Source organism: Trachypithecus francoisi, unplaced genomic scaffold (genome assembly GCF_009764315.1).
Source record: "Trachypithecus francoisi isolate TF-2019V2 unplaced genomic scaffold, Tfra_2.0 Lachesis_group17, whole genome shotgun sequence".
Lineage (NCBI taxonomy): Eukaryota > Metazoa > Chordata > Mammalia > Primates > Cercopithecidae > Trachypithecus > Trachypithecus francoisi.
In genome coordinates, this window is record NW_022681462.1 from 5523751 (window position 1) to 5540855 (window position 17105).

Genomic DNA, 17105 nt, shown 5'->3' on the forward strand with positions numbered 1-17105 from the left:
TGATTGAGCCTGTTGAAGGAGATGCCACCACTGGGTGTTGGTGTTTAAGAGAAGTGACCCTAGGATAGTTTTCTGTGGTCTATTTAAAGATAAACACAATAGGAGACCTACCTTTCAGAAACTTCCAGGCCTGGTGTGGTGGCTCATGCCTGTAATCCCAGCACTTTGGGAGGCCAACGCAGGAGGATCACTTGAGGTTAGGAGACCAGCCTGGCCAACATGGTGAAACTCTGTCTCTACTAAAAATACAAAAATTAGCCAGGCGTGGTGGCGGGCACCTGTAATCCTAGCTACTTGGAAGGCTGCGGCAGGAGAATCGCTTGAACCCGGGAGGCGGAAGTTGCGCTGAACTGGAGCTCACGCCACTGCACGCCAGCCTGGCTGACAGAGCAAGACTCCATATCAAAAAAAAAAAAAAAAACAACAACAAGGCCAGGCACAGTGGCTCACGCCTGTAATCCCAACATTTTGGGAGGCTGAGCGGGATCACTTGAGATCAGGAGTTCAAGACCAGCCTAACCAACATGGTGAAAACCCATCTCTACTAAAATACGAAAATAAGCTGGGCGTGGTGGTGCATGCCTGTAATGTGCCAGCTACTCGGGAGGCTGAGGCAGGAGACTCGCTTGAACCTGGGAGGTGGAAATTGCAGTGAGATCACGCCACTGCACTCCAGCCTGAGCAACAACAGAGCAAGACTCCATCTCCAAAAAAAAAAAAAAAAAAAAAAAAAAAAGTCCAATCTTGTAATATCCCACGTCCACCCTTTTCTAAGTACAGGATACTCCTGAGATTTAACTTATAATCACATTTTATCTCCTTAAGTCTACGATTATAAGCTTTTTAAAAAAAGAGGCCGGGCGCGGTGGCTCAAGCCTGTAATCCCAGCACTCTGGGAGGCCGAGACGGGCGGATCATGTCAGGAGATCAAGACCATCCTGACTAACGCGGTGAAACCCCATCTCTACTAAAAAAACACAAAAAACTAGCCCGGCGAGGTGGCGGGCGCCTGTAGTCCCAGCTACTCGGGAGGCTGAGGCAGGAGAATGGCGTAAAACCCGGGAGGCGGAGCTTGCAGTGAGCTGAGATCCAGCCACTGCACTCCAGCCTGGGCAACAGAGCGAAGACTCCGTCTCAAAAAAAAAAAAGGATACCAAAATTAATGTAACAAGAATTACTCAGTTTCAGTTACACAATTCCAACCTTCAATCTGCAGAAAAACCAGTATTTACGTTTTGTTACATTTTCATCACTAGATGGATAAGAGGAAATGCTAGTGATTAAAACACAGAAATCTGTTTCATGTAACTTTTTATTAAAAATAGTTTTTATATTGGATACATGTTTACAGATACCATTTTAAGAGGACCTAAGGCATACAAATGTGGGCTCTTGGCTTGCTTCACTGAGTAAAGATGAAGATACAAAAACCCAGATCTGTCTGAGAGTAGTCATTTAAAGACAGCTGCTAACGTGGAATTCTCACAATTGTTCTTTTAAGGGATATTTTAAGCCTTATTCTCTTATCGTCGTAGGTAAGCACTTGTACCATGAAAACCATAACCTGTACTTCAGGAAAATATTCACAATTCTACTACAAGAAAAGGTTCAGATGATGATTTAAATGTTTAAGACTTATGGCAGCTCTTCAGAAAGAAAAAGGAAGTCTTCATAAGATACAGAGACAGGGAGGCTGAGGCGGGTGGATCGCGAGGTCAGGAGCTCAAGACCAGCCTGGCCAAGATGGTGAAACCCCGTCTCTACTGAAAATACAAAAATTAGCCTGGCATGGTGATGGGCACCTGTAATCCCAGCTACTCAGGAGGCTGAGGCAGACAATTGCTTGAACCCAGGTGGCGGAGGTTGCAATGAGCTGAATCGTGCCACTGCACTCCAGCCTGGGCGATGGAGCAAGACTAAATCTCAAAAAAAAAAAAAAAAAAAAAAAAAAAAGAAAAATAGTACTTCCTACTAGGACTTAAAGTTACTTAAGAGGAGTCAAGAGTAATGAGGAGGGCTGGACACGGTGGGTCACACCTTTATCCCAGGACTTTTGGAGGCCAAAGCAGGCGGATCACTTGAGGTCAGGAGTTCAAGACCAGCCTGGCCAACATGGTGAAACCCTGCCTCTACTAAAAATTAGCTGGGTGTGGTGATGGGCGCCTGTACTCCCAGCTACTCAGCTACTCAGGAGGCTGAGGCAGGAGAATCACTAGAATCCAAAGGTGGAGGTTGCAGTGGGCTGAGATTGCGCCACTGCACTCCAGCCTGGGCAACAAGAGCGAGATTCAAACAAACAAAAAGTAACTAGGAAACTGTTTTACATGTGGGCTTATTATAAGAAGAAATTTAATAAAAGCTGAGAGATGGGTCTGGATAAAACTTGCTGATTCAAAGAAAGTGGATGGGAACTTTACTGATCTTGGTTTAAAATATCCTGAGTCACCTGCCTTATGAGGTGGAAGGTCTTTCTTTCTTTTTTTTTTTTGAGACGGAGTCTCGCTCTGTCGCCCAGGCTGGAGTGCAATGGCCGGCTCTCAGCTCACTGCAAGCTCCGCCTCCCGGGCTCAAGCCATTCTCCTGTCTCAGCCTCCCGAGTAGCTGGGACTACAGGCGCCCGCCTCGTCGCCCGGCTAGTTTTTTGTATTTTTTAGTAGAGACGGGGTTTCACCGTGTTAGCCAGGATGGTCTCGATCTCCTGACCTCGTGATCCACCCGTCTCGGCCTCCCAAAGTGCTGGGATTACAGGCTTGAGCCACCGCGCCCGGCCAAGGTCTTTCTTTCTTATTATATGTACGCCTTTAACTGAAGAGGTGAGAAAAGCTCCATACCATGATGCTTTGATTTCCCCAAGGCTTACCTTCTATAAGTAGTCAGTGATAAAGTGCCGTTGACCCGCATTTGTTTAGAATTATTTCATTAAAACTGGGGTATGACCTAGCAGTTTATAATAAATATTTATGTATAATTTTATTGCCTTTTAAAAGATACTGTAAAATTGACATATCTCAAAATGGAGTTAATTTATATTTACAACAAACCAAACACAAACATCAATTATGGAATTACAGGGTCACATTTTAATTCCTGAATTTTACAGTTTAGCATTAATATCACCACATGTATACAAATGGTGTAAAACAAGTACAGTGGTATTTTTAATACAAAATAAACATCTGTTTTATGGAAAAACTATACTTCATATCTACACAGACAGCTCATCTTTTCCAAACAGCCAAAATTAAAATTAACTACAAAATCTCCAAAACAGGGGAAACTGCTTCAGATTAAACTATTCCAGGAAAAATGGACCCATAACACATTACAAGGGTGATCTAAAGATTGTGGCTGGAATTACTATTAAAAATTTTTTTTCCCAATGCATGAAATTGTATTTTGGGGACATTTTTCTCACTTCGGCATGATCTCAGATCATAGATGAGCAAACTAACATTAAAATATGTACAGTTAACTTGTTGCTCTAAAAATAAAACGTAACTGTTTGCCTCAATTTAATTTTAAAATTCACTTACGTACATGGAATGTGCTTTTACTCTTCTTAAAAAAGCAGCTTTCATATCACACCCTTGTTTACAGAAAAGCTACATGTGCTGCATGCTGACTTTGACAAGTTGCTTCTTGGATCAAAATGGCTTCCAGATACTAAATGCCACTTAATTCAGCACTATTCTTTGTTGGTCTGTATAAGTAACACTTTAAAACTTGCAGCTCTGGAAAGAGAGAGAACTTTACTAACAAAGCAAAAAGTGATTTCAAAGTATCTTCCACAAAAGATTGTACTGGTAGGTGGTTGAAAACATTCTGTTCTATCCACTTTCAAATTTCTAGAGAAAATCATTTTGGAATACTACTGTACTGATTCTTGGCCTTCATTGTCTCTAAAAGTGCTGATTTTAACATTATCTTAAAACTGTCCAGTTTGAATTGAGCTTGTTTTCATCAATATACATATTGAAAATTCCTGGTGTAGAAAATTCAACATGTGCTGAATATGGGGTGTACTTCCCTTCAACTACCTAAAAGGCTGAACTTTTGTTAAATCTTAAATAAATGGTCCCAACAGCTTAACTTCATTTTTTTTATGATAGTTGAATGTGTTTTCCATAAAAATTTCTTTTAAAAAGAGGCAACTGATTAAAACAACAACATGGCCAGCACCATTATACAAGTAATGTTATTGAGTTTACAACTGAAGTTCTGTAAAATTGTTTTTAGATCAACACCCCGAGGAGCAACCCTGCATTATTTTATCAACCTTTTCCCCTCCCCTAAACTGTCCCAAAATCTGTGACTTTTCCTTGCTGAGAAGCTGTCTCCCAGGTTCTGGTTATTAACGTTTGTTTTGACAGCCTAAAAGGCAAACCCTTTAATTACTAGCAAGCAATGAAGTTCCTGGGAAGCCTGTTTTTTTATTAGAACTAAACTCCCTTAGCTGATATATTGAGTGTCTTTTGCTACTCCTTGTATATTTTCTAAGTTCAATTGAGAAAGCTTTCTGATTCGGATTTACAGCTCATTGAACAGTTGCAGCATTTTAAGACCACATGTTGAGGGTCCCCTAATTAAATATTTTATGAGCCAAGACGAGGTCTTTTCCTGGGGGACGTTTCTTCTTCTTCATCTTCCTCTTCATCATCTGGATAATCCACTAAGCCAACCAAACTTCCCTAATGAAGAATTAACAAAAATTTTCTTTAAACATATATAACAAAAAAGAGCTTTTAGTACAAATCCAATCACTTTTAAAGATATCAGAAATCATTTTTCTAAATCATTATCAGAAATTAACACATTTGAATTTGATAAAGGAACTGCTTGAAATTACGAACGTCTGAGTACTAATTAGTAGCACTTGCAGTAACCCTTAACTTTTCTATCTGGTTCTTGGATTATTAATGATACTTCAAAACTCAATTCTGCAAAATTTTACTGTGGGAAAATGCCTACTTTTCCAAATAGGGATAACAATTATAACATTTGGAAGCTAGAAAGGACATTGGAGATGCACTAGTGCATTTCTCTAATTTTATTACCACAAGAAATCCCTTTGTAGTCTTTGTTCATCTTGTGTATATTTCATCACTAAGTACACATCATTGTTTTCATTGTGCTTTTGAAGTATAGCTTAAATGGCTGAAGATAAACACATGAAATGATTCCTATAAAATAGTAAGTAAAACATTCAGGGCTGGCTCTCTGACCAAAAGAAAAATAAGGATGAGGTAATTCGTGGTCTTGGCCTTTGATGAGTAACTTCTGTGTGAAAATCCTAGAAAAACTCTGGGTACTCTCCAGAAAATTATACATCCACAGCGTTTCATTCATTTTGAGCCAATCCCATGAAAACTTATGTCCTATAGGTTAAGAGGGCTTCTGCAAACACTGTATTTAGTTCAAACCCTTCAGACCTCTAGGAGATAAACAAATGCAACAGAAGTAACTCATTCTTTATCTAAAGTACTGAGATACCTGGTTTTACCAGAATGTAACCAAATCACTATAATATTAACCAACCAAAAAAAGGCCTCTGGGCAGCTAGAAACAGTTATCAGAAAGACTTATATACCTGTCTGATAATCTGTTTCTCAATCACATACACATCTTAAGTCTGGATATGCAAGAAGCAACATGGCTAAATTGTTGAAAACAGGCTAACTGTAGGTCTGATGTCAAATTCTAATGACAGCACGTTTTACGTAAAACAACAACAACAACAACAAAAAAACAAAAAAAGCTTTGGGGGTGGGCACAGTAGCTTATGCCTGTAATTCCAGCACTTTGGGAGGCTGAGGCAGACAGGTCACCTGAGAGATCATGAGTTTAAAATCAACCTGGCCAACATGGTGAAACCCTATCTCTACTAAAAATAAAACATTAGCCTGGCGTGGTGCCAGGCACCTGTAGTCCCAGCGACTCGGGAGTCTGAGGAATGAGAATCTCTTGAACCTGGGAGGTAGAGATCACGCCACTGCATTCCAGCCTGGGGAACAGAGCAAGACTCCATCTCAAAAAAATAAAAAAATAAAACCACAAACCCTTGGGCAAGTAGTTTAATATTTCTGCCTCAGTTTGTCTGTAAAATTGGTATAGTAGTATTTAGGCCTCAGTGAACTATATTGAAAATTAAATTGATGGCCAGGCGCAGTGGCTCACGCCTGTAATCCTAGCATTTTGGGAGGCCAGGGTGAGTGGATCGCCTGACGTCACGAGTTCTAGTCCAGCCTGACCAACATGGTGAAGCCCTGTCTCTACTAAAAATACAAAACTTAGCCAGGTGTGGTGGCGCATGCCTGTAATCCCAGCTGCTTCAGAGGCTGAGGCAGGAGAATCGCTTGAACCCGGGAGGTGGAGGTTTCAGTGAGCCAAGATGGCGCCACTGTACTCCAGCCTGGGCAATAAGAGCAAGACTCCGTCTCAAAAAAAAAAAAACAACAATAAATAAATAAGTTGACAACAAAACATCTAAAGCACTTCAGCACAGTGCTTGGTATGTAGTTAGTGTTCAATAAGTGCTATTAGCTGCTATTACTACTATTGTTTTTCTATTATTTTGTTTCTAAGCCAAACAAATTGGACGAGAGGAAAAACAAAATAATTCTCGTATAAAAAGGCACCAATCTGATAATTAAAACGATGACAGCAAAGTTTTAATTATGCTTAATATTACATATCATAATATATAAACATATGTATTCCAAATGGTTAATACTTGTTTTTGCCCAAGATTAATAAATTGTCTGAAAAACTCAGTTATACAATTTGAGTTTTACTTATATTATCTCTGCAAACTAACATACATTTAAAACATGCTTACAATAAAAATAATAAAAATGCAAAATGTGAAATGTTGGAAGTAAAATGGCCTGAATCTAGAGATGCACTTTGTGAAGCTGATTCCATACTTTTAATATGTATCTAGAAACGTACTGTTTTAAAATAGCAGATTGAAATTATACTTACTCTTTTACAATCATGTTCATATAAAAAAAAGCTTTTGATGTCAGGACATAAAGTTCCATTTCATTGTTTTAAACTCTTGCATTCCATGGTATGAATATATATATATTTTTATAGTCTTGCTCTGTCGCCCGGGCTAAAGTGCAGTTGTGAGATCTCAGTTCTCCAGGGTGCAAGTGATTCTTGTGCCTCAGTCACCCAAGTAGCTTGGACTACATGCACGCACCAACATGCCTGGCTAACTTTTGTATTTTTAGTAGACACGGGGTTTCACTGTGTCTTTCACCAGGCTGGCCTTGTACTCCTGGCCTCAAGTGATCTGCCTGCCTCAGCCTCCCAAAGTGTTGGGATTACAGGAATGAGCCACCATGCCCAGCTTCTCATATACTTTAATTCCTGAGTTTCTGGTGGGACATTTGGGTTGTTTTTGCAGGGTATTTACGTAAGAAATTTAAAAAGTAAATACCAGCAAAGAAAACAGGAGAAGAGAAAACAGCAGTTTAGAGTTGCCAAAGCATTTCTGGAAAAGAGAAATCAGAGGCAAGGCAACTCATATAACAAGAAGAAGCCAAGAACTAAGTATTTGCAGAGGGATACAGAAACGAGAAACTGGCGTGTCTTAAGAGAACCCCAGAAAGAAGCTAGACAGTAAAGGCACCAAAATACTGGGGAAAGCAGGGAAGACAGTTAAATTATAGTAAAACAGACAACTGGTTCATTGATTCTACACCTCTGACAGCCAGGAGATTTCTGTCCCTCCACCATCACCAACTATAGGGAATTCTACAGAGAAAATGACTCTATAAAGAATAAACTCTATAGAGAATGTAATGAACTTTATAGAGCAAAGGACCGTATATTTCATGATTTTAGGCAAAGAAAAGGGCATGGGTAAGGCCAGGCTGAAAATGAAAGAATACATTTAAATTTTGTATACTGAGCAGACATGCTACCCTACAATAAGCTTTGCTATGTAGGCTCTCAGAACACTAACAACCACGCTTATACTTACAAGGTGTAAGAGACTAGCTTTGTCTGTAAAAATTAGATGGCTTCACAGAAGGGGTATGGGGGGAACTACAAACAACTAACACCTCCCCCAAAAAGCAGGGCACTACTAAGTCCATACCATAAAGTCAACTTTTTAAAGTGTGTAATTTTCACACACCATAAACTCACCCTTTTAGAGCATATAATTTAGTGGCTTTAGTATATATACAAGTCATGTAATCACTCACCACTAATTCCAGAACATTTCCATCATTTCACCCACCAAAAAAGTCCCCCAAAACAGTCCTCATTCCCCCACCACACCCCCCCCCCCCCAACCACCCAGCTCTTGGCAACCACTAACTTACTTTGTTTCCGTGGATTTGCTTATTCTGGACAGTTCATATAAATGGAATCATATAATATGTGGTTTTTTGGTGACTGGTTTACTTCAATTACCACAATGTTTTCAAAGTTAATCTATGCTTAGCATATCAGGACTTTATTCCTTTTTATGGCCAAATAATATCCACTGTATGAATATGCCACATTTTGTGTATCCATTCATCATAAGCTGAGAGACATTTGCGTTATTCCCACTTTTTGGCTATTATGAACAGTGCTGCTATTAACATTCATACACAAGTTTTACAGTGGACACGTTTTTAGTTTTCTTAAATATATACCTAGGAAATGAAGTAGTTGGGTCATATGGTAACTCTGGGTCATACGGTACTCTGACTTTTTAGGGAACCTCCTGACTATACTCCAAAGCTGTTATACCATTATATTTTTATTTATTTATTTATTTATTTATTTACTTATTTATTTTTTGAGACATGGTCTCACTCTGTTGCCCAGGCTGGAGTACAGTGATGTGATCTCAGCTCATTGCAACCTCTGCGTGCTGGGCTCAAGTGATCCTCCCACCTCAGCCTCCCGAGGGACCACAGTCATGTGCCACCATGTCCAGCTAATTTTTGTAGAGATGGGGTTTTGCCATGTTGCCCAGGCTGGTCTGGAGCTCCTGGGCTCACGTGATCCTCCTGCCTCGGATCTCCGAAAGTGCTGGGATTACAGGCATGAGACTCTGCACCTGCCTGTTGTGCTATTTTATATTCTCACTAGCAACGGATGTCACAGTTTACATTCTTGCTAACACTTGTTTTTGTGCATCTTTTTTATTATAGCTATCCTAGAGGATATGAAATGCTATCATATTGTGATTTTGATTTGCATTTCCCTTACTAATGATGTTAAACATCTTTCCACATGCTTACATGGGCCACTTGTGTATCTTCTTTGCAGAAATGTCTATTAAAATCCTTTGCCCATTTTAAAACTGGGTTGTCATGCCGAGGTGTAAGAGTTCTTTATATATTCTGGATACCAGTTACTTATCAGATATATCATTTACAAATATTTCTTCCCATTTTGTGGATTGTCTTTTCAATTTATGGTAGTATCCTTTGAGTACAACATTTTTAAATTTTGATGGAGTCCAATTTATTATTTTTCTTTTTTCAATTGTGGTATTTGTGTCATATTCTATGAAATCATTGCCTAAATCCAAGGTCATAGACATTTATGCTTTTTTTTAAAAAAAGAGCTTTAGACTTACAACTTTTACATTTGGATCTTTTCATCCATTGTGAGAGTTTTGTATATGATGTGAGATAGGCCTCTAACTTCATTCTTCTGCATGTGGATATACAGTTGTAACATTTACTGAAAAGGGTATTCTGGCCAGGTGCAGTGGCTCACACCTGTAATCCCAGCACTCTGGGAGGCCGAGGCGGGCAGATCACGAGGTCAGGAGATCAAAACCATCCTGGCTAACACAGTGAAACCCCGTCTCTACTAAAAATACAAACAATTAGCCAAGTGTGGCGGGCGCCTGTAGTCCCAGCTACTCGGGAGGCTGAGGTAGGAGAATGGCATGAACTGCGAGGTGGAGCTTGCAGTGAGCCAAGATTTCGCCACTGCACTCCAGCCTGGGCGACAGAGCGAGACTCCATCTCAAAAAAAAAAAAAAAAAAGAAAGAAAAGAGTACTCTTTCCTCCATCCAATTGTCTTGGCACTCTTATTAAAATCTGCCTTTTTTTTTTTTTCCATGAAAGGAAATCCTAAGATTACCACTTGAGTAGTTTCCAATGTGAATGAAAGGATCAAAATAAATGACAACAATAACCTATGAAAAAGCACTTTGGGAGGCCGAGGTCGGTGAATCACTTGAGGCCAGGAATTCTTGATGAGCCTGGCCTGCATGGTGAAACCCCATCTCTACTGAAAATACAAAAATTAGCCATGCATGGTGTCACACACCTGTAATCCTACAACATTATAATAAATGCACATTCTATACAGAAATACACATGTATATGAAACGATGTATGTAAGTGGTCACACATTGCAGCAATGATTATAACTACAAAAAGCTGGAAACAACTTGAATGCCCATCGATAGAGGCTAATTATAAATTAAGGTATATCCATACTTTTGAGTTCTATGCAGGAAATCTCTAATGTCCTGATATGCAGAATTCACCAAGATAAATTTGCTACATAAAAAAGTAAGATAACAGGTTTCTCTACTGTGAGTCTGTGACAAGTGTTTATTTTAGTATCCACAAATGGCTTCTCATTCTGATTTTATATTTTTCCTCATAGAAAACATGCAAGTTTTACAGTTATACAACTAAAGAAGTATTTTGTGTCTTTATGGCATTTATATCATAAAAACAAATGTTTTGTTTAAATTCATTACTAGCTAATGTCTAGCCAGCCTTCAACTATAGCAATTAACACTGTTGGTGAAACTGGCTAAACCAAAGGGCAACTGGTGATAAAGAATCTGCCACCCCTTAGGAATGTGGGCACACTTTGTTAAGAAGGCTGAGAGCAAATTAAAGTGGTGCTTAACTTCTGTCACCTCCTATCTTGCTTAATTTCAAAATTCTGTGTCTACAGTGATTGAGCAACTGTTTTCCGAGAACATTGTTTTTATCCCCGTCTCTAAAAAGGATGTATAACAGATGTATTCTGTAATCTGCTGTTAGTGTCAAGAAGAGTGAAAAAGGTGTTGGTGTTTGCATTTAATTTTGCTCATTCGTAAGTAAATTATCTGGAAGGATAATAAAAACTCAGGGAAATATCACAGAAAATATAATAGGAAAACAAAATGAACAGGATATAAAAGTAGGATAGAAAAGGTATGCAGTACTGACATATTATTAGAAATAAAAGACACAGCTAAAAGAGTTCAAAGGGGTCTTTGTGGAGGGGAACAGAGGGACTGATTTTTTTCTAATATAAACTTGCCTTTTGGTAATATTTGACTTTTGAAAGTAAGTGCATGTATTACTTCGATTTGAAAAAAAAAAAAAGCTAACATACATTGAGAAGGTATTAAGCAGTGTTCTCAGCATTTATACATTTGTTAAATAATTTAATCTTCCCAACAAGCTTATAAAGTAGCTACTATTTTATCCCTTTTTAAAACAAGAAAGTCAGCCAGGCATGCTGGCTAATGCCTGTTAATCCTAACACTTTGGGAGGCTGAGCAGGACTGCTTGAGCCCAGCAGTCTGAGACCAGCCTGGGCAACATGGCGAAAACCCATCTCTACCAAAAATACAAAAATTAGCCAGGCATAGTGGCATGCACCTGCATCCCCAGCTACTCGGGAGGCTGAGATGGGAGGATCAGTTGAGCCCAGGAGGTAGGGGAGGCAGTGAGCTGTGATCGCACCACTGCACTCCAGGCTGGGTGACAGAGTGAGACTCTGTCGCAACAACAACAACCTGGAAGCAGGAAGTTAGGCAGCTTAAGGCCCAGAGAGATTAAATAACTTATTCAAGGTGATACAGCTAGAAAGAGGCAGAGTCAATATTTGAACCCAAACAATACAACTCTATGGCAAATACTCTTTTTTGAGACAGGGTCTCACTCTCTTGCTCAGGCTGGAGTGCAGTGGCAAGATCACGGCTCACTGAAGTCTCCACCTCTCAGGCTCAACCAACTCTCCTGCCTAAGACTCTTGAGTAGCTGGAACCACAGGTGTGTGCCACCACACCCAGCTAATATTTTAATACTTTTTGTAGAGATGGCGTCTCACCTTGTTGCCCAGACTGGTCTTGGACTCCTGGGCTCAAGCGATCCTCCTGCCTTGGCCTCCCACAGTGCTAGGATTACAGGTGTAAGCCACTGTGCCCAGCCCAAACATTCTTAATGTAGTGTCACAATATCACTCTAAATTGTCCTACCATAAAGTTGAAAATTAATTTTAAAATTTTCCAGTTAAAAAACATAAAATATATTTCAAATACAGAATATCATGAAAATGCTACTGTCAAAAGCCTATCTCACTATACTACTGAATGAAAATTCTTCATTTTTGTAAAATAAACTTAGACTTATATTTTGTGTTCCAAACAAGAGGCATTCCTTCAGTAAGGTGTGCACTGCCATGGTGTTTCTGCTTGTCTTTCTATCTTTATACAATAGTTGTCCCATATTTATGCCTTTTTATTTTAAGCCACTCCTTTTTGGGGAAAAAGGATGATTTCATATAACATATGAACAAGAAAAATGTTTCATATAAAATTTAAACTTGTTTATAAAAAAAGGTAACCAAGGGAAATACATTTGTTATAAGAACAACAGAAAGTCTAATATCCTTAACTAAAGATTCATCAACAATAATATAATCCAATTTGCAGAGAAGAGCAGATTCATTGGGAGGCCGAGGCGGGTGGATCACAAGGTCAGGAGATCGAGACCACAGTGAAACCCCGTCTCTACTAAAAATACAAAAAAAAAAATTAGCCGGGCGCGGTGGCGGGCGCCTATAGTCCCAGCTACTCAGGAGGCTGAGGCAGGAGAATGGCGTGAACCCAGGAGGCGGAGCTTGCAGTGAGCTGAGATCCGGCCACTGTACTCCAGCCTGGGCGGCAGAGAGAGACTCCGTCTCAAAAAAAAAAAAAAAAGAAGAGCAGATTCAAAAGGCTAATATTTAGCCTTACTACTAATAAAGTATACACAACTGGAAATGAGATATTATATACTGTCTCCCCTACCTACCTGGCAAACACTAAAAATAATTATAGCGCTGGCAAAGCTGCAATTGGCCAGGCACACTCACACACAGTTTATAGTAACATAAACTGGCACAGACTTTCTGAAGATGAATGTGACTGTATGTATGAAGATATTCTACTACTCACCTATCCAAGAAAATAATTTAAAATGCAGTAACACTAAGTAGTCAGTGAAATATTAGAATCAACTTAAGTGCTCCAAAATAGAATGGGGGACAAGGAGGAAGGATGCTTACATTTATTATCATAAGCCTAAATAAAATGAAATTCTCCTTGGGAGGCCAAGGTGGGTGGATCATGAGGTCAAGAGATCAAGACCATCCTGGCCAACATGGTGAAACCCTGTCTCTACTAAAAATACAAAAATTAGCTGGGTGTGGTGGTGTGCGCCTATAGTCCCAGCTAGCTACTTGGGAGGCTGAGGCAGGAGAATTGCTTGAACTCGGGAGGCGGAGGTTGCAGTCAGCCGAGATCACTCCACTGCACACCAGCCTGGCGACAGAGTGAGACTCTATCTCAAAAAATAAAATAAAATAAAATAAAATAAATAAAATAAAATTCTACAATCAACAATGTTTTGATAACAAAAATTCTATTGAAATTGTTTTGATTATCCAAATTTTTTTCAGTAAACATGAAAAAATCTCACAGATGGGAAAAGCAAAGTTTGTGTGTCATGCTGTTTCACCTACCTTGGTGGCTGTTACTGACGTAGCCAAGTTTGTGGTTTTGGAAGAGGATCCATTAGAAGTTGCTGGTGTTGTCTGAGCCACTACAGATTTACTGTTTGTTCCATTAGCAGCACTGGCAGAGTGGGAGAAAGTAAATTTGAAGCCACCAGGAGATGTCCTTTTGGGAAGGTTTTCCTTGTCTTCACTTTCTTTTGCTAAAGCAAAAGTAAAATTTTGAACGTATATCAATAAATACTGCTAAGTCAAAACATCTAAAAAGAGCAATAATTTAAAAACTTATAAAACATTGCTGCCTGGGCACAGTGGCTCACGCCTGTAATCCCAACACTTTGGGAGGCTGAGGTGGGCAGATCACCCGAGGCCGGAGTTCGAGACCAGCCTGACCAACATGGAAAAACCCCGTCTTTACTAAAAATACAAAATTAGCTGGGTGTGGTGGCGTATGTCTATAATCCCAGCTACTTGGGAGGCTGAAGCAGGAGAATCACTTGAACCTGGGAGGCAGAGGTTGTGGTGAGCCGAGATCATACCATTGCACTCCAGCCTGGGCAACAAGAGCGAAACTCTGTCTCAAAAAAAAAAAAAAAAGAAAAAAGAAAAAAATTGCCTTTGTTTCCTAAGAACTTTTTTAAAAGTAGAGCACGATGTGTACAGTGATGATACGGTTTGGCTCTGTGTCCCCTCCTCAAATCTCAAATCAAATTGTAATCCCCACGTGTCAGGGGAGGCACTTGCTGAGAGGTGACTGGATCATGGGGGTGGATTTCCCCCTTGCTACTGTTGTGACAGTGAGTTCTCACGAGATCTGGTTGTTCTAAAGGGTGGCATGTCCCGCCTTGCTCTCTCTCTCCTGCTGCCATGTAAGACACGCCTTGTTTCCCATTCACCTTCCACCACAAGTTTCCTGAGGCCCCCCCAGCTATGTGGAATTATAAGTCAATTATACCTCTTTTCTTCATAAATTACACAGTCTCAGGTAGTTCTTTAGAGCAGTGTGAAAACGAACTAACACAGAAAATTGGTACCAGGAATGGGGTACTGCTATAAAGATACCTGAAAATGGCAGGGCGCAGTGGCTCACGCCTGTAATCCCAGCACTTTGGGAGGCTGAGGAGGGTGGATCACTTGAGGTCAGGAGTTCAAGACCAGCCTGGCCAACATGATGAAACCTCTTCTCTATTAAAAATACAAAAATTAGCTGGGGGTGGTGGCACACACCTATAATCCCAGCTGCTCTGGTGGCTGAGGCAGGAGAATCGCTTGAACCCTGGAGGCAGTGGTTGCAGCAAGCCGAGATTATGCCACTGAACACCAACCAGCCTGGGTGACAGAGTGAGACTCCATCTCAAAAAAAAGATACCTGAAAATGTGGAAGCAACTTTGGAACCGGGTAACAGGCAGAGGTTGGAACAATTTGGAGGTCTTAGAAAAAGACAAGAAGATATGGGAAAGTCTGGAACTTCCAAAAGACTTGTTGACTGGTTTTGACCAAAATGCTGACAGTGATATGGACAATGAAGTCTAGGCTGAGGAGGTCTCAGATGGAGGTAAGGAACTTATTTGGAACTGGAGTAAAGGTCATAGTTGCTATGCTTTAGCAAAGAGACTGGCAGCATTTTGCCCCCGCCCTAGAGATCTGTGGAACTTGAGAGAGACGATTTAGGGTATCGTCTCGATTTAGGCTCATGCCTGTAATCCCAGCACTCTGGGAGGCTGAGGCGGGTGGATTACTTGAGGTCAGGAGTTCAAGACCAGCTTGGCCAACATGGTGAAACCCTGTCCCTACTAAAAATACAAAAATTAGCTGGTGGTCATGGTGGCACACACCTGTAGTCCCAGCTACTTGGGAGGCTGAGGCAGGAGAATCGGTTGAACCTGGGAGGCAGAGGGTGCAGTGAGCTGAGATCATGCCACTGCATTCCAGCCTGGGCGACAGAGACTCTGTCTCAAAAAAAAAAAAAAAAAAAAAAAAAAAGGCTTCTGGCTGTTTCTAAAAGTGTATGCTCATATGCATGAAGAAAGAGATAACCTGAAATTAGAATTTATATTTAAAAGGGAGCAGAGCATAAAGTTTGGAAAACTTGCGGCCTGACCATGCAGTAGAAAAGAAAAACCCATTTTCTGGGGAGAAATTCAAGCTGGGCTGCAGAAATCTGAATAAGTAACAAGGAGCCAAATGTTAATTCACAGGCCCAGAGGCCTAGGAGGGAAAAATGGTTTTGTGAACTGGGCCCAGGGACCTACTGCTCTGTGCAGTCTTGGGACACTCTGCATCCCAGGTGCTGCAGCTCCAGTCATGGCTAAAAGGAGCCAAGGTACAGCTTGGGCCATGGCTTTAGAGGGTGCAAGCCCCAAGTCTTGGTGGCTTCCATGTGATGCTGGGCCTGTGGGTGTGCAGAAGGCAAGAACTGAGGTTTGGTAACCTCTGATTCTCAAACCATCTAGATTTCAGAAGACATATAGAAATGACTGGATGTCTAGGCAGAAATCTGCTGCAGGGGCAGAGCTCTTATGAAGAACCTACTAGGGCAGTGCAGAAGGGAAATGTGAGGTTGCAGCCCCCACACAGAGTCCCCACTGGGATACTGCCTAGTGCAATCATGAGAAGAGGTCCATCATCCTCCAGACTCCAGAACAGTAGATCCACCAACAGCTTGCACCATGTACCTGGAAAAGCCACAGGCACTCAACTGTAGCCCATGAATGCAGCTATGGGGGCTGTACCCAGCAGAGCCATAGGGGCAGAGCCAGCCGGGGCCTTGGGAGCCTACCTATTGTATCAGCATGCCCTGGTGTTAGACATGGAGTCAAAGGACACGATTTTGGAGCTTTAAGATTCAAAGACTACCCTGCTGGGCTTCGGACTTGCCCAGGGCCTACAGCCCCTTTGATTTGGCCAATTTCTCCCATTTGGAATGGGAGCATTTACCCAATGTCTGTACCCTCATTGTATCTTGGAGGTAACTAACTTTTTTCTTCTTTTATAGGCTCATAGGCAGAAGGGATTTACCTTGTCTCATATGAGACTTTGTGCTTGGACTTTTGAGTTAATGCTGGAATGAGTTATGACTTTGGGGGACTGTTGGGAAGGCATGATTGGTTTTGAAATGTAAAAAGGACATGAGATTAGGGAGGGGCCGAGGTGGAATGATAAGGTTTGGCTCTTGTCCCCACCCAAATCTCATTGTGAATTGTAATTGTGTTGGAGGAGATGACTGAATCATGGAGGCAGAATACCCCCTTGCTATTTTTGTGATAGTGAGTTCTCATGATATCTAGTTGTTTAAAAGTGTGTGGCACATCGGTCGGGCTTGGTGGCTCATGTTTGTAATCCCAGCACTTTGGG

At 40.8% G+C, this 17105-nt stretch overlaps 1 protein-coding gene across 10 annotated transcripts in view; it reads right to left on the bottom strand.

Moving 5' to 3' along the window:
• Positions 1-3057: 3057 nt before the first annotated feature.
• Positions 3058-17105, bottom strand: part of PPP4R3B (protein phosphatase 4 regulatory subunit 3B) — a 75408-nt gene continuing 61360 nt past the window's right edge. For all 10 annotated transcript variants that reach the window (XM_033239098.1, XM_033239097.1, XM_033239093.1 and 7 more), the window contains 2 exons: positions 13760-13953; positions 3058-4688 (listed from right to left, as the gene is read on the bottom strand). In XM_033239098.1, the coding sequence (XP_033094989.1) occupies positions 4593-4688; positions 13760-13953 (290 nt within the window). In that variant the 3' untranslated portion in view covers positions 3058-4592. The remainder of the gene's footprint in view (positions 4689-13759; positions 13954-17105) is intronic.